At 35.9% G+C, this 16,763-nt stretch overlaps 1 protein-coding gene across 1 annotated transcript; it reads right to left on the bottom strand.

Moving 5' to 3' along the window:
- Positions 1 to 14,750: 14,750 nt before the first annotated feature.
- On the bottom strand, positions 14,751 to 16,160 carry LOC127289339 (uncharacterized). Its single transcript, XM_051317215.1, has one exon. The coding sequence runs from the start codon at positions 16,158 to 16,160 to the stop codon at positions 14,751 to 14,753; it is 1,410 nt and encodes a 469-aa protein (XP_051173172.1).
- Positions 16,161 to 16,763: the final 603 nt, after the last annotated feature.

The following is a 16,763-nucleotide window of genomic DNA, read 5'->3' as shown; positions in this document are numbered from 1 at the left end:
AGGATGCGATTCAAAGAACAACCTCACAAGCTTCCAGTCGTGAATCTGGATTCAATTGTTCAAAAACAAGAGAAGAAGTTGAAGCGTCATGGGAGCTTGTTGTCAGGAAGCATTCGAGCAATTTTCTGTGGTCCATCAAATTGTGGAAAAACAAATGTATTACTTTCTCTAATTTTACATCCCAATGGACTTACATTTGAAAACATTTATTTATACTCAAAATCATTACAACAACCAAAGTATAAGTTCTTGGAAAAAGTTGTAAGTAACGTTGATGGAGTTGAGTACTTGCCATTTAGTGATCATGAAGAAGTAATTTCTCCTAAAGATGCAAAGAAAAATTCAATATTTATATTTGCTGATATTGCCTGTGAGAAACAAGACAATGTAAGGGCTTTCTTTTGTATGGGTAGGCATGTTGATGTTGATTGTTTCTATCTTTGTCAGACATATGCAAGAATTCCTAAACATCTTGTGCGAGATAATGTTAATTTATTAGTTCTCTTTCGTCAAGATGAAAAAAATTTGCGACATGTATATGATGATCATGTTAATACTGATATGACATTTAATCAGTTTCGAGAGCTATGTTCAAAATGTTGGAATTCAGACAAGTATGGTTTTGTTGTTATTGATAAAGACTCCGATTTAAATGATGGAAGATATAGAAAAGGATTTGACAGTTTTGTAACACTATAAATATATGATCATCTCTTAAAATGATATTAGTTTTGGTTTAAACCTTGAAATATCAACATGTATCATAAAGAGAAAGAATATCTTCATCAAATTGCTAAAGCTAGTGATGCAATTAGAAAGAAGCATCGCATATTGAAATTGGGTAAAGAAGATGCTGAAAATGCCATAAATGAAACTTTCAAACCTATAGTACAACCCTTGCAAAAAATTGTGAACTTGACTAATATTAAACGTGAAAATTTTAAAATTGAAAAAAAGGAAGAAGAAGAAGATAAAGAAGAAGAAGATTATATAAGTGCTGATGAGAATGAAACCATTCCAGGATTTGACTATGAAAAAGTAGTTGGTAAATATTTGTACTTGATAAATCATAACAGAAAGCAGTGTTTGGATATAGTATATGGAGTACGCAAACTCAGAGATGGATCTTTTATGATTGGTGATAAACCAATAAGTTTTGATAATCACTTGGTGAATATTGGAGATAAACGTTTTAATGTTACCACTGGGTTATTAGAACTTTTATTTAAAAATAAACCTGAGAAAGCATATATTAGTAAAGAAGATGAGAGAAATTATAAAGAAATTCTTATTGCTTCCAATGCACATAAAAAGAAATATAGCTCCTCTGAACCAATTCGTACAGATAATTATTTTAAATTTATGAATTTTATATCTGGACTGTTCCCACAAAGAAGAGAACCATATGTCAGTGGTAGTTCACTGCCCAAATTTATGATTACAAACAGAAATTTTAAACCAGACTATATCTATTGGGATGACCCGAATGAATTGGTTGACCGTCTTCGGCTTCTCATGGCATCTCAATCAGCTGGTAATCCTAGTCATAATAATGAAATAATGTCCATCATTGAAGAATTGCGAGAAGCTAAAATCATATATTAAGACATGTTTCTGCAAATTTTATCCATTTCAATCATGAGCATTGATGTGTTCGGACATCCCCTCAATAGAGGAGGAACTGTAGCAGCAAAACGAGGACCACCTAGACCTCCTGGAGTTGGTTTTAAAGTAGATTCAGAAGATAATTATGACTGTGAAGGTAAAAGAATTTGTAACCTTGCAAAAGCTAAAGCAGAGGGTGATGCAGTTAATTTATTACTTACTCAACGTATGATAAAGAACGAAGTGCGACTAGTATATCAAGTTACGTCTTCACTACGATTAGATATTGACAACAGTAACATGTTGTTAAAAATTCTTGAAGCTTCTGTAACAGATAAACTTCAAAATCTAGAGAAACAAATAAATCAAAATTTTCTAGACATTGATAACAGTAATGTATTATTAAAAACTCATGAAGACTCTATAGGAGAAAAATTAAAAAATCTTGAAAGACAAATTAATCAAGATTTATCATATAAAAACGTAAAAATTATTGGTGAAATCAATGCTCGTTTGAGAGTTCTTGAAAATGAAATGAAAACAGAGAAAAATTTATTTGATACTGATAATAGTAATATGTTATTAAAAACTCTTGAAGGCTCGTTATCAGAAAAATTAAACAATCTTGAAAGACAAATAAATCAAGATTTATCATATAGAAATGCTGAAATTATTGGTGAACTAGATACTCGTATGAGAGCTCTTGAAAATGAAACGAAAACTCTTGAAAAACAAACAAAGAAAAATTTATTTGATACTGATAATAGTAATGTGTTATTAAAAACTCTTGAAGGTTCAGTATCAGAAAAATTAAACAATCTTGAAAGACAAATAAATCAAGATTTATCTTTTTGGAAAGCTGAAATTATTGGTGAACTAGATACTCGTATGAGAGCTCTTGAAAATGAAACAAAAACGCTTGAAAAACAAACAAAGAAAAATTTATTTGATACTGATAATAGTAATGTGTTGTTAAAAACTCTTGAAGGTTCAGTATCAGAAAAATTAAACAATCTTGAAAGACAAATAAATCAAGATTTATCTTATCGAAACGCTGAAATCATTGGTGATCTAGATACTCGTATGAGAGTTCTAGAAAATGAAACGAAAGCTCTTGAGAAACAAACAAAGAAAAATTTATTGGATACTGACAACGAAAATGTGCTATTAAAAACTTTGGAAGGCTCAGTATCAGAAAAATTATACAATCTTGAAAGACAAATAAATCAAGATTTATCATATAAAAACGCTGAAATTATTGGTGAACTGGACAGTCGTTTGAGAGCTCTTGAAAATGAATGACAAAAAGTTGACAGTAGTGAAAGAAATTCACACACAAGCGAGAAAGAATTATCATCGTCGCCGCGTTGAAATGCGTGATATCGATGAGACCTGGCAAGCTGATTTAGTGGAAATGTTACCTTATTCTAAAGTAAATAAAGGTTTTAAGTACTTACTAACAGTAATAGACACATTTTCCAAGTATGCTTGGGCTATTGCTGTAAAAAGTAAAAATGGAAATGACGTCACCGATGCAATGAAGTCTATTTTTGTCAAAGGACGTATACCAAAAAACTTGCATACAGATAAAGGTAAAGAATTCTACAATTCACAGTTTAAAGCTTTAATGAAAAAGCATAAAATTAATTTATACTCAACATATAGTAATATGAAAGCATCCATTGTCGAACGATTTAATAGAACTTTGAAAAGAAAAATGTGGATGCAATTTAGTTTACGAGGAAATTACAAGTGGTATGACATAATAAATACGCTTGTTTCCAATTACAATGATACAAAACATCGAACAATTGGAATGAAGCCTAATGATGTAACTGCAGAAGATATAGAAATTTTAAAAGAACGATTTTAAAAGTTAAGAAAGATACCTTTGAAAAGGTCAAAGTTTAAAATTGGTGACAAAGTTCGAGTCAGTAAATATAAAAACATGTTTGAGAAAGGCTACACTCCCAATTGGTCAACTGAAATATTCACCATCGATAAAGTTGAATCAACTCAACCTGTGACTTATAAACTTAAGGATTACCAAGACGAAGCCATCAGTGGAGGATTTTATGAAGAGGAGCTTCTTAAAGTGAAATATTCAGATATTTATCTCGTTGAAAAAATTCTCAAGACACGTGGAAACAAAGTTCTTGTGAAATGGTTAGGATTTGACAACTCTCACAATACTTGGGAAGATAAAGCAAATATATAGTTGAAAACGTTTCATTATTGATTCATTATTGATTCATTATTGATTCATTATTGATTCATTATTGATTCATTATTGATTCATTATTGATTCATTATTGATTCATTATTGATTCATTATTGATTCATTATTGATTCATTATTGATTCATTATTGATTCATTATTGATTCATTATTGATTCATTATTGATTCATTATTGATTCATTATTGATTCATTATTGATTCATTATTGATTCATTATTGATTCATTATTGATTCATTATTAAATTAAGTATAAGTTATAATTTTAAGTTATTATGTATAGATATAAGGATTTTATAATAAACAACACATGAAATTAATATAAATTTGTTTCATTTATTATTCTTACAAACTATTTACACTTCATCAGAATTTGGGATCGCATAATGACCCCACGGTAGAGTATCGGTACTCTCTGGTAACAAATACCGTTTATCATCTAGTGGACTTAAAGCTACTTTTACCTGCTTCACAGTTTCAAGATTGTGAAGCCGTGATCTTATATTATACTGCGTTCGAGTTTGAATGTCAAAATCTCGCAGACATTTTACATAATCATCAAAATGAATTGATTTTTTTACAACGCCGGCTTTAATACCTTTTGCTTTTTTAATATAATCTTTATCTTCAACACGAATGCTGTACATCTTACTCCGCAAGCCAACAAATTCAGTAACTATTTTACCATTACATTCATCTTTCATAAGGCCGAGTATTTTTTTGTTGACTTGCGGTATCCCATACACATTATTCGCGGGATAATCTGATGTATCAAACTTATCAATATCTTCTTTCATATCCTTATAAATATCTTGACATTTAACTTCATAGACTAGACTGTCTGTATCAGTATACAACAGTTTACAAGCGTTACCATATTTATTCAACATATAACTATAGTGAAAATCATAAATTAACGTTTTGGATATATCAAGCACACTTAACCCTACATATATCGGTTTGTTGAGCAGTACCTCGGTTAAGGTTAATTCAATGGCAACCAGATTTTCATCAAATATTGCCCGACTACGGAAATTTGGTCGGGATATGAGAGCTTCTGCTCCGTAACGGCCAAACCACTGTGTAACAAGCTTTACATCAACACGTTTACGAACATTTTCCATTGTTTTGCCTGTAACGAACCAAACATTATTTTTATATTCGTTTACTTAGTTTTTATTATTATCGAGTTTCCTCCGATTTCATTCTCCCTTATTATTAAAATATATTATATTATAATTTTCAATAATATTCAAATCAACGCGGGCTACCAACTAGGTGGCGCGCACGATTGTCGTCCAGCTGACGACGAACCGCATGGTCTGCGGCAGATTGATGCAAGCGTCGATATACGACACATCTTTTTCTCGCGACTAGATAATATTAATATACGAAATATATTGTAACCGCGATATATCTTTTCTTATTAAGAATTTTTTACTGTGAATAATAAACCAAAGTTTGTGTTATTCTACTGATTGGATTATATATTTAATTTGTGCTTCTAACCTTTTACACTTCGCAATTCAATCAATAGCGGATCGATAAACCAAGGATTGCTGCGTTCTACACCGGTAAGTTCATTCTTATTCTGGCTGTTCTCATCTGGTCTCGAATGGCGAATCTCATAGTTGCTTTGGATTACATTTCATCGAAGAAGAGTCAATTCCATTGTTGTAAGATCGCATTCTAATGTGCTACCCCTTCCGAGTCCTACCCACGTCACTTAAATTATTAAAATTTTAAAATCTCGCGAAAGGGTCGCTACATTTATAGCGCTCAACGTATGTTAAAAAAAAAAAAAATTTTTTTTCTCATATAAAATTATTTTCCCTTTTTCTTTTACGCGACTATTCTTGCTGGAAAATTCCACAGGTTTCCAAAATGGCGTCACCACGTGGCCTTTTCAGGCAAAGAATCTCGCATTTATTTTAGTGTTTTCTCGAGTTAACAATTGAAGAATAAATCTATTATCTTTTAATAAAGATTAAATTTTTTTTTTCCCACAATAAACACAAAATAAAAGAATCGATCTTACAGCAAGCTCTCTCTCAAAATATAAACGATCCTGCTATTCTAATAATATAATCGCACGCTCGCATCTCTCTCAAATTTACGCTTAAAAAAAAAAAAAAAAAAAAAAAATGCTTTGTAAATTATAAAAGAAATATATATATATGTATATAAATATATATACGCTGTACTTGCCTTTATCGCATTAAATATAAAATTAATTCTTTTGCGCATGAATTTTTGCTTCTGCTTCGCCAAAAAAAAAATAAGTATATATATAATTTTGTTTTCCTTGCTTCTGCTATGCTAAAATAATTTTTTCTATTATTATATAAAAATTGCGAATAACTAATTACTATGTTAAATTACATCAACCATGAGTGACAAAATTTTATTACTTAAAAATTAATAATAGTGGCCACATTCCCTTTTGCCACAACAGAACGGGTGATCTACAGGCTCAATCGCGTTAATCAAAACACAGCTGTGTTTATTTTCACAACTCGACTCTGTCCCTTGGTCACTTATCAATTTCAAACGAAATTATACTGCCTACAAAATTTTGCTCTTTAAATTAATATTTGAATTTCATTACAATTTTTTTTTTCTTCTCTCTTTTTTTTTATCAAAATTAATTTGCTAAATTTTAACAAATTGAAAAAATTTCTCCTTATTTAAAATTGCATTAAAATTCTTTTTTTTTTTTCTCTAAAATTTTTTTTTCTCTCTAAAAAAAAAAAAAAAAAAAAAAAATGACACGAAAAGACGGTCATCACAACCCACACAGCAAAATGACCACGAGATCACAGACAGGGACGTTCGAATCCCAAAGCAGGATACCCCGAACACCACCATCTGGTTCTCAACCACAGGAGACCCGAGAACAAAACCCAGCGGTTCCCAACCCCGAGACTAGTGAGGAAATCAGCGACGAAGCGCAAAGCCTTCCCAACCTAACACAAAGCGTTAACCCCGAAACGCAAAGCGCTCGCGATACAACGCAAAGCAGTACAAGCACACAACAAAACGCTTGGACTGAACCCCTCAACTCTCTCAGAACAGGAACAATCAAAAAAATCCAAACTTACACACAAGACTGTGAAAGGCCCACAAGTAGAGATACACCAATCACTCATTCGCAATTTAAACAATTTTTAAATCATTTTGAAACAATTAATACTAATCAATCAGAACAAAATAATGAATTTAAAAACGAAATTAAAAGCATGCTCGAACGTCATCTAAAAAATTCTAACACACAAATACAAGACCTATACGCGAAAAATTGTCGCGAAATCAATGCAGTTAGAAGTGAAACTTCTCAAGCTATTGAAAAATTCCGCACAGAGACAACCACCGCGATAGAGAATTTGTCACAAAAAGTTTTTGAATTACAATTAAAACAAATTCAATCTCCCTGGCGTGACTCACGATGGGAATCCATAGACAATCAATTCGATGCCAATGGATTGAACATATCACAACTAACCGCGCTGCCCCCCACCACTACTACCATTACTACTACGGTAACCACCGCGAATACAACAGCAGGCGCAGTGCCGAGTAGGGGAACATCAACTACATATACTTTCCCCCCACTCAATTTTGGAACTCCCTCCATAAGAGCAACTCGCCCTCCACGCACATTACAATTTAACGATGTACTTAACCAAAGAAGTCAAACATCGACATTGTATAATGCCCCACCCACACAATCGCAACAAGCAGCGCCACCTAACCCCATCGCGCCTCCACCGCCATCACCCAGAAACTTTTTACCAAATTTGCATAAAATAATAAAATCATGGGAATTAAAATTTCCAGGTAAATTAGATGCAGATGAATTTATCGATGAATTCGAACGCAAATTAATAGCATCCGCGATCGATCCGGACGACGTATTACAAACGTTATCCCAGGTCTTTTCGGACAAAGCGTACACATGGTTCGCGACATTCCGAACTACCTGGCAAACGTGGGCTGAATTCGCAGCCAAATTTCGAAGAACATTTGGCGACGCGAATGACGATCAACAGATCACAAACAAAATTCAGCGCGCGGTACAACTTGAAAACGAAACCGGAATCGAATTCGTCATACGGATAAGCGCGCTTTTTAATAAATTACAGCAAAAAGTTCCGGAAAAGAATCAACTTGATAAAATCTATTCGGCTCTTCATTCCGAATTAATTTTGCAGTTTGACCGCGATAGTTTTTTAACTTTCGATAATTTAATTGCACGAATCAGGAAATATGAAGAAAAAATTGCAACAATGCAATTAACGAATAAATTACGAGAAATAGATTCAAAAAAATCTCGTAACGCGCGCGGAAAAAATCAGTTAAACGCAATAGATACACAACCGCCTCCTACCGATCAAACTCCACAAACAACCGCGCTTACAGAAAATAAACCGGAAATAAAAGCAAAACAAAATAAAAATAATAAAAAGGAAAACAAGGCAGAACCAGAAACAAATTTAAATAAAATAGAAATTTACAAAAAGCAATTAAATAAATTAGAACAAAAATTATATGGCGATAAAACTAAAACCGAAACTTCAAAAAGCGATAACGAAAAGGTGAAAAAACAAAATCACCCATCCCCACCAACTACCCGTAAGTCGCGCCACCGCTCTACTTCAGAATCTTCACGCTCATCTCGCTCCGCTTCATCGCAGAAAGGGGGGGAGAGACGTAGATCGCCTGCGCGCAAAGGTCGGGATCGCGACGAGAAATCATACAAAAATGACAGTCGCGGTAATAGTTATCGAGGCGGAAAAAGAAATAATAACCGAGGTCGTGGTAACGGCTGGAATGGTTATGGTCGTGGTTACAACCATAATTATGATTATTATCAAAATTATCAAAATGGCCTACCATTCCCACCAAACTACCCACCGAATTACCAAGAAAATGCACAAGCGACGCATCCCCTCCCAGGTCCGCAAGCGCCCTCGCATCCTTTCATGCCACCATGGTTTGGTAATTACAATCGCGATTTTCCTCCTTTCGGTCAAAATCCGCCAAAAAACGACAAGGATGCCAGGAGAGAATAAATCTCCCTGGCGAAAAATTAGAAAATAAATGCGATAAATACGGACAATCGATTACGAAAAATACTAATAATATCGTTAATTCAACTAACCGCGATAAAGTGCATTCTAACGTAACCCCGAACGTCAGCCACGCCACCCGCGATTCAACGTGTATCTCTCGAAATGCATTAACACTTACTCAAGCATATGCCGGTAGAGATTACACTAGTGATTCAGAGAGTGAGTATGACGACGCGATTTATTCGGAATCTGAGACGGCGTACACCGATTACAGCGACGAGCTCCCCACCACCGAACAACAATGTACGGTAGGACCGAGCATATCCTCGCTTGCGTCACTGCCAACAGCTAGCTCAACTACTTGCTTTTCAGCGACAGTTGACAATGCCAAGTGCAGAGTACACAAAGGGCCCGCATTGCCCTATCCCTCTCAAACGCGTAGCACTATAACAACTATTGTTAAAATAGGCGGTAAAGAGAATATAGGCCTCTTAGACACAGGTAGCGATCGCACCTTCATGTCAGGAGAATTATACGATAAATTAAAAGATTTCGCGAACGGTGAACCTATTTCAGACGAGATAACGCGCGCCGGCGTACAACTCGCTCAACGCGATCACGTAGCCTCGCCCCGTTTCTCGGTAAAATTCAAAGTACAAATTAATGATTGTATTGGCGAATTATGGTTTACAGTCCTGGACGGACTTACAACACCAATAATTCTCGGTATGGATTTTATAACCGCGTGGAAAGTCATCATAGACGCCACACAAGGTAACTGGTCCATCGAAGGGTCAAAAGTACAACGCTCATTAGGTTCCACTATAAACTCGCGCAGTTCTCTAAATTCAGTGCAATTAATCGAATTAACAAATGAGCAACGTAAAACACTCGACGAATTTATTGAGAAGAAATTATCAAATTTCGCCGCGTATACCGGTATTACTAACTTAACGACACACGTCATCGAATTAATTGACGAAACCCCGATTAAGTTAAAACCTTACCGACGTAGCGCCGAAGCGAATAAAATTATTAATGAACAAATTGATAAATATTTAGAAAAGAAATTTATAATAAAAAGTAATGGTCGTTACGCAAGTCCGGTCGTTTTGACATATCGCAAAGACGGTAGACCAAGAGTCTGTATAGATTACCGCAAATTAAATAAAAATACAAAGAAATCGGCATATCCGTTACCGCGAATGGATACAATTTTGGTCGCATTATCTGAGGCCAATGTCATTAGTACAATAGACCTCACTGATGCTTTCCATCACATTCCGATAGATCCAAAGTCGCGCGAGTACACCGCTTTTGTGGTACCCGGTCGTGGACAATTCGAATGGGTTCGAATGCCGTTCGGTCTTACAAACGCACCGGCCACCTTCCAAGCACTAACCGATCGTCTAAAAGAACGATTCGTAAAGTACATTCGCGATAACAATCTACCAGAAAGATTCACCGATCAGGTTCACGCGTACTTAGATGATTGGATAATTATCTCGCGTACATTTGAGGAGCACCTCCTATTATTGGACATAGTATTCAATATTCTACAGGAAGCAGGACTCTCGATTAATAAAGACAAGTCTTATTTTGCAAAGTCCTCTGTCGAGTACCTAGGATTTATCTTAGATAAAGACGGCCTCAAACCGAACCCTAAGCGAATCGAACCAATAGTTGATCGCCCGATTCCCAAAAATCGAAAAGAATTAAGACAATTCAACGGCTCAGTGAATTGGTACCATCGCCACTTACGCAACATCGCGCGAGTGCAAGGGCCGCTTAACAAATTAGCTAGCCCTAAGGTACCTTGGGACTGGACCGTAGAACATGAAAAATCGTTCAAAGATGTCAAAGAATCGTTAAAGAATGCCTTGACTCTTGTCGCGCCGCGACCCGGTTTACCATTCGTTTTGTACACAGATGCCAGTGATACAGGCATTGGTGCAATTTTGACGCAAAAAGATGGTGAACGCGAATATCTTATTACGTGTCTGAGCAGACCTTTAAGGGGTGCGGAATTAAATTATACCACCACCGAAAAGGAATGCTTAGCCGTAATTTTCGCGATTAAGAAACTTCGCTGCTATCTCGAAGCCACAGAGTTTACGGTTATAACCGATCACTCTAGTTTAATTTGGCTGCAAGGGATCAAAGATCCGCGAGGTAGACTTGCGCGATGGGCTCTCGAGCTTTCTGCAAATCAAGTCAAAATTGAACACCGTAAAGGTACAATGAACGAGGCCCCGGACACTCTCTCTCGCCTATACGAAAGTATCTCAGAAGACACGCCCCCTGCGCGGCTGAATGTCATTCGTGACCAATCGTGGTACGATGAGATGGTAGCACACGTGCGAAAAACCCCCACGCGCTACGAACGATATAGACTTGACGCGAGTGACACGTTATTCTATTACAAACCTAATCAAATTAAAGAAAGCATTGGCGACAATAATGCCTGGAAAAAAGTATTAAAAGAAGGTGAAATTATCCCTATAATAAAACAATTTCATGATACACCGCAATCGGCACACCAGGGAATCAATAAAACATATCACGCGATTCTTAACCTTTATTATTGGCCCGGTATGCGTGAAGACATTAAGCGTTATATCAGCGAGTGCGAGATATGTCTTAAATGCAAACCAAAGAATTCTCCACCGCAAGGCTTAATGTACCCTCGTAAAATTAAGGAACCATGGGAAATAGTATCGCTCGACATTATGGGTCCTCTTCCACGATCGAAATCGGGTAAACGTTATATCTTAGTTTGCGAAGACATGTATACTCGATACATAGATTGTTTCCCATTATCGGCAGCGGACGGACCAAAAATAGTAAGGTCATTAAACACCCTTATCAATAGATGGGGAGTCCCTAGAATTTTTCTAACCGACAATGGAACAGAGTTCATAAATCGCAATATTACGAATTTCATAAATAAAATCGGATCTGAACAGCGAACTACCCCAGTGTATCACCCACAATCTAATCCGGTAGAACGCGTAAATCGCAACTTGAAAACTATGATTGCTAGTCTTTTAGGCGAGGATCATCGCGAATGGGATTTCCTTCTAGAAGAAATACAATTCGCTTACAATAACACAACACACTCTTCCCTCGGCGTTACACCCGCGTATATCAATCATGCCCGTGAACTGAGACGCACCGGCAAACAATTGACTAATGTAGACGACGACGATATAACTTCAGTCGATAGCGCTAATGACTGGCTCGAACGCGTAAAACGTATAGATGCGCTTCGATCAAAAGTTGAGGCAGAAATGTACAAAGCCGCCAAGAGGCAGAGTAAGAATTTTAACAAAAATCGCAAAAATAATACTAATTTTGAGCTTGGAGATCACGTGTTCTTTCCAAATAATATTCTCTCCAACGCTGCACGAAATTTTAGTTCCAAATTGGCACCGCGATATAGAGCGCCAGCCATTATTCAAAAAAAATTGTCACCTATGGTAGTTGTTATTGGCGATATGCATGGCAAAGCTTTTGGTAAATATCATGTAAACGATTTGAAACTTGCCAAAAAAGGCCTTAGGTCGCGAACTACGTTGTTTTCCTTTACAGATCCATCACAGCCATGAACACCAGCAACAGCACCGACGCGACAATTTCTACCAATATCTCAGAGATTCCAATGGTACGTCTGATACCCTCTGACGATGACCAAAATGCATGCGCCAGCCCTGAGTTTGCCGAAGAACCATCCGGTTTAATCACGATTAACAAGGTAGACTTGGAAAGCCTGCTCAATATGCGACGTGTCTTGGCGAATCAAGTCTTTAACGCGAATACAGTCATCGCGACGCTACACCAAGAACTTCAACAGGTCAAGGCATCACCCGTATCAAGCACTGCAGAAGAAATTACCGCCAACTACAAACTCCTCGCAGAAGTAGTCAAAGAACGGCAAGAACTTTCTTCGCAAGTTGCCAATTTACAAAAAGAGGCCGATCAATATAAGAAGAAGGCTGCACAATTACAAAAAGATGTTGACTCATACGAAAAAGATTATAATGATCTAGAGGCAGATTATTATTATATGAAGAACCTTCACAAACGAACTCGTGATCTCTTCAAACATAAGATATCCGAGGTATTTAAAATGCAGAGTGAACTACGAGAAATTCGCATTCGTCCACGAGCTCCAGAAGGTTGCCTCAACTGCAACGAGACAGGACATGGGTTTAGAATCTGCAAAAAGCCCTACAACCAGCGGTTTTGCCAGAAGTGTTCCTGCCCAGACTTTAGCACTTCCGAATGTCCATGGCCTCATGTTCCTGAGGAGAAATTTGATGTCCCTGAAAACGCGAGATGCAAAGGATGTTGGAGACCGAAAAATCTTCCCCATACCAGTTGCGTTGAATGCCGCAAGAGACTCATCGCGAATGGCATCCTTCAGAGAAACGCCTCGATGCAGGAGTTGGAAAACCAACTCAAAGAAACTAAACTGTCCACCGCTTTAGTTCCCAAGGATGTATCCAAAGGTGCTGTCCGGAAGGGATCCCGAAATGCATTAATCACACTTGCAAACCGGGAAACGCTTCCACAACGCGTTCCTCTGGAATCCGCGATCGCTCTACCGGAAGCGTCAATTTCTGCTCACTCAGGGTTGCCAAGAATTGTGTCAAACATGTTATCACCTTGTGAATCAGATGAAGATAATTTGGCATTATGGCAAACTCTCTCCGAAGTCATAAAACTCAACATCGAGAAACAAGAGGACAAAGAAGAATAAAAAGTTTCTCTTCTCTTTCTGCGATTATTTTCGCGATAACCAAAAATAATAGTTTTCTTTTATAAAATACTCAGTAATTCAGTATCAAAAAAATTTAGCATTAAGTTGTATTTTCTCGATAGCGTTTAGTTTCTTTTAATTTAAGAAGATAAGCGATTAATAATATACATAAGAGAGAGAAAGCGACTGTGATACATTCGCCATTTACAAAGATTTACATTATATATTTCCCGAGTTCATATTTATAGACCCGAAATAAGGGTGTAATTATTTGCAATTCTTTAAAGTTAATTTTTATACTTTTACTTTGATAATTATTTCAATTTTTCATTTAAGTTATGACCAGATTAGACGCGACTATGATGACCAAATAGTGATCATATTTCGCCAGAACAGGGTGAACGCAAATGAACCCGGAGGTAACTGCGAAATAGGAGAGGGGAGTGTAACGAACCAAACATTATTTTTATATTCGTTTACTTAGTTTTTATTATTATCGAGTTTCCTCCGATTTCATTCTCCCTTATTATTAAAATATATTATATTATAATTTTCAATAATATTCAAATCAACGCGGGCTACCAACTAGGTGGCGCGCACGATTGTCGTCCAGCTGACGACGGACCGCATGGTCTGCGGCAGATTGATGCAAGCGTCGATATACGACACATCTTTTTCTCGCGACTAGATAATATTAATATACGAAATATATTGTAACCGCGATATATCTTTTCTTATTAAGAATTTTTTACTGTGAATAATAAACCAAAGTTTGTGTTATTCTACTGATTGGATTATATATTTAATTTGTGCTTCTAACCTTTTACACTTCGCAATTCAATCAATAGCGGATCGATAAACCAAGGATTGCTGCGTTCTACACCGGTAAGTTCATTCTTATTCTGGCTGTTCTCATCTGGTCTCGAATGGCGAATCTCATAGTTGCTTTGGATTACATTTCATCGAAGAAGAGTCAATTCCATTGTTGTAAGATCGCATTCTAATGTGCTACCCCTTCCGAGTCCTACCCACGTCACTTAAATTATTAAAATTTTAAAATCTCGCGAAAGGGTCGCTACATGCCATACACTGCATTGTTCATGAGTTTGAACAAATTCTTTTCAAACTCGTTTTTAGCATTAGTTCGCATCATCGTGTTATAATCAATGTATGGTTTAAGCCAAGTTGATTGCTTAAACTGTAAAACACGATGTATTTTTACAAGTTTAATACCATTTGATAAAACTTGTTTTAGCGTTCTATAGTGTATGACATATTTTTTTTTCGGCAGCAAAGTGGTTAACAATTTCTCTTGTTTCGACATAGGCGGCTTTGCTTTTTCTGCGCAAAATGGCATATCTTTATGAGTATCATGAATACTTTCAGGATACTCTAAATCCACTTCCAATATGTACCCAACAGAAGAATCGTCAGGTACATTAAAATCAAAAGTATCGTTGACATGATCAACCCATTTGAAACCGCCATATGGAAGCGCTTGTGCCATTGCCCAGCCATACAAATTATTGGCATCAATGTACATTATATAGCTGGTATCTTTATTTTCGTCAAATTTATCCATATAAGGATTATTCGCTTTGGCATAACGGTTACAACATTGACTAATGCCACCTCTGATACCTGACTCAACAAACATAACCATATCAATATCGGTTATAAGTTGCAATGCTATACTCGTATACTTGAGCATGGCATCCCAAGTTAAACCAGGGGTTGTATAATAGTGTGCAGGATCTAACCCATACGCTTTAACACATTGTTCTCGAAAATTTTCAAAAACATCTGCTAGTAATAGTACATCAGTTTTCATATATAAATGGACATAGTCATAGAGATTTTTGCAATCAAACTCAATCCATACGTTCTGTGCATGCTTATATTCATCATCAGAAATGCCCGCATCGTAAAGCGTACTATAAAATTTCTCTATCGGAGGTAGTTGCGTCTCATCAAGCTTGGTTTTTGAATCAAAATACTCGTAGGGGAATACACCCTTTCTAGTTAATAATTTAATTTTATCAGGATTACTCACAGTATTGGCAAAAACAGAATGTACAATTTTATATTCATCTAAATAGGATGCGAGTTTTTCAAGGGATGCTGCCATAAATCGGAATGAGTCAATAAATCTAAATTTAACCTCACTACCTTTAACATGTTTAATAAAGGAGATATATTTCTCCTTATTGATGGGAAGAAGACTTATATGACCTTCAAAACTTGTTGAAATTGCATGTATAATGAAATGTGCATCATAGCCACTTAAATTGTGAAATACTACGGGAATAGTCTGACAATCTTGATAATTTAAATTACATGACTCATGGGCAGCACCCCTATATTTACCAGTAAGGTGACAATGATCACGGACTTTCTTTACATTTGCTGGTATTTTCTGATGACATATGTGACACATTACGGCTCTATTAAAGTCACTGACTTGCTGAGGAGTTAAGGTATCCATTGGTAATGGTTTTTTAAATATTTTATCAATTTTTTCAGATAATTGCCTTAATTCCTCAGAAAACCATTTAGCAGGGTCGGATTCCTGCTTCGGACAAGCAACATACTTGCATTGAGATTCGTCATAGCTACATTTTATATAATAACCAATACTTAATAACTTATGACGCTGTAATATCTTAGTTTTACTTAAATTATCTACATCATCTTCTACAGGTAGAAGTAAACTCTCACAGTCAGCGTAAATAATAAATGGAACTTTTTCCCTATTCTTATAATTTTTAAAAGTAATCATACATTTATCAGGCTTTGGCAAAATTACTTTACATTCATTCAATTTTTTACAATTTTCAGTGTGTACATTTAATTTTTCATCTGAATGGAAATAGTGAAGACATCGGTCACATATATACTTTCTACCATTATTGTTAGACAATTGCTTTGATATGAGTCGTGAAAAATCTTTTATCCAAACGTAATGGAAATTCATAAAATTAATATCGTCACAATTTGCATTAACATCATTATTCATATTTTCATCAACATATGAATCTACTACATGTAGTAGATTTACATGCTTCCTCCTCTTTTCTACAGTTAAATG

This window comes from Leptopilina boulardi, unplaced genomic scaffold (genome assembly GCF_019393585.1).
Source record: "Leptopilina boulardi isolate dan_hultmark-lab unplaced genomic scaffold, ZJU_Lbou_2.1 LbouV2_407, whole genome shotgun sequence".
NCBI classification, from domain to species: Eukaryota; Metazoa; Arthropoda; class Insecta; order Hymenoptera; family Figitidae; genus Leptopilina; species Leptopilina boulardi.
The sequence above is the reverse complement of the archived record's forward strand: the minus strand, read 5'-3'. Positions and strand labels throughout refer to the sequence as shown.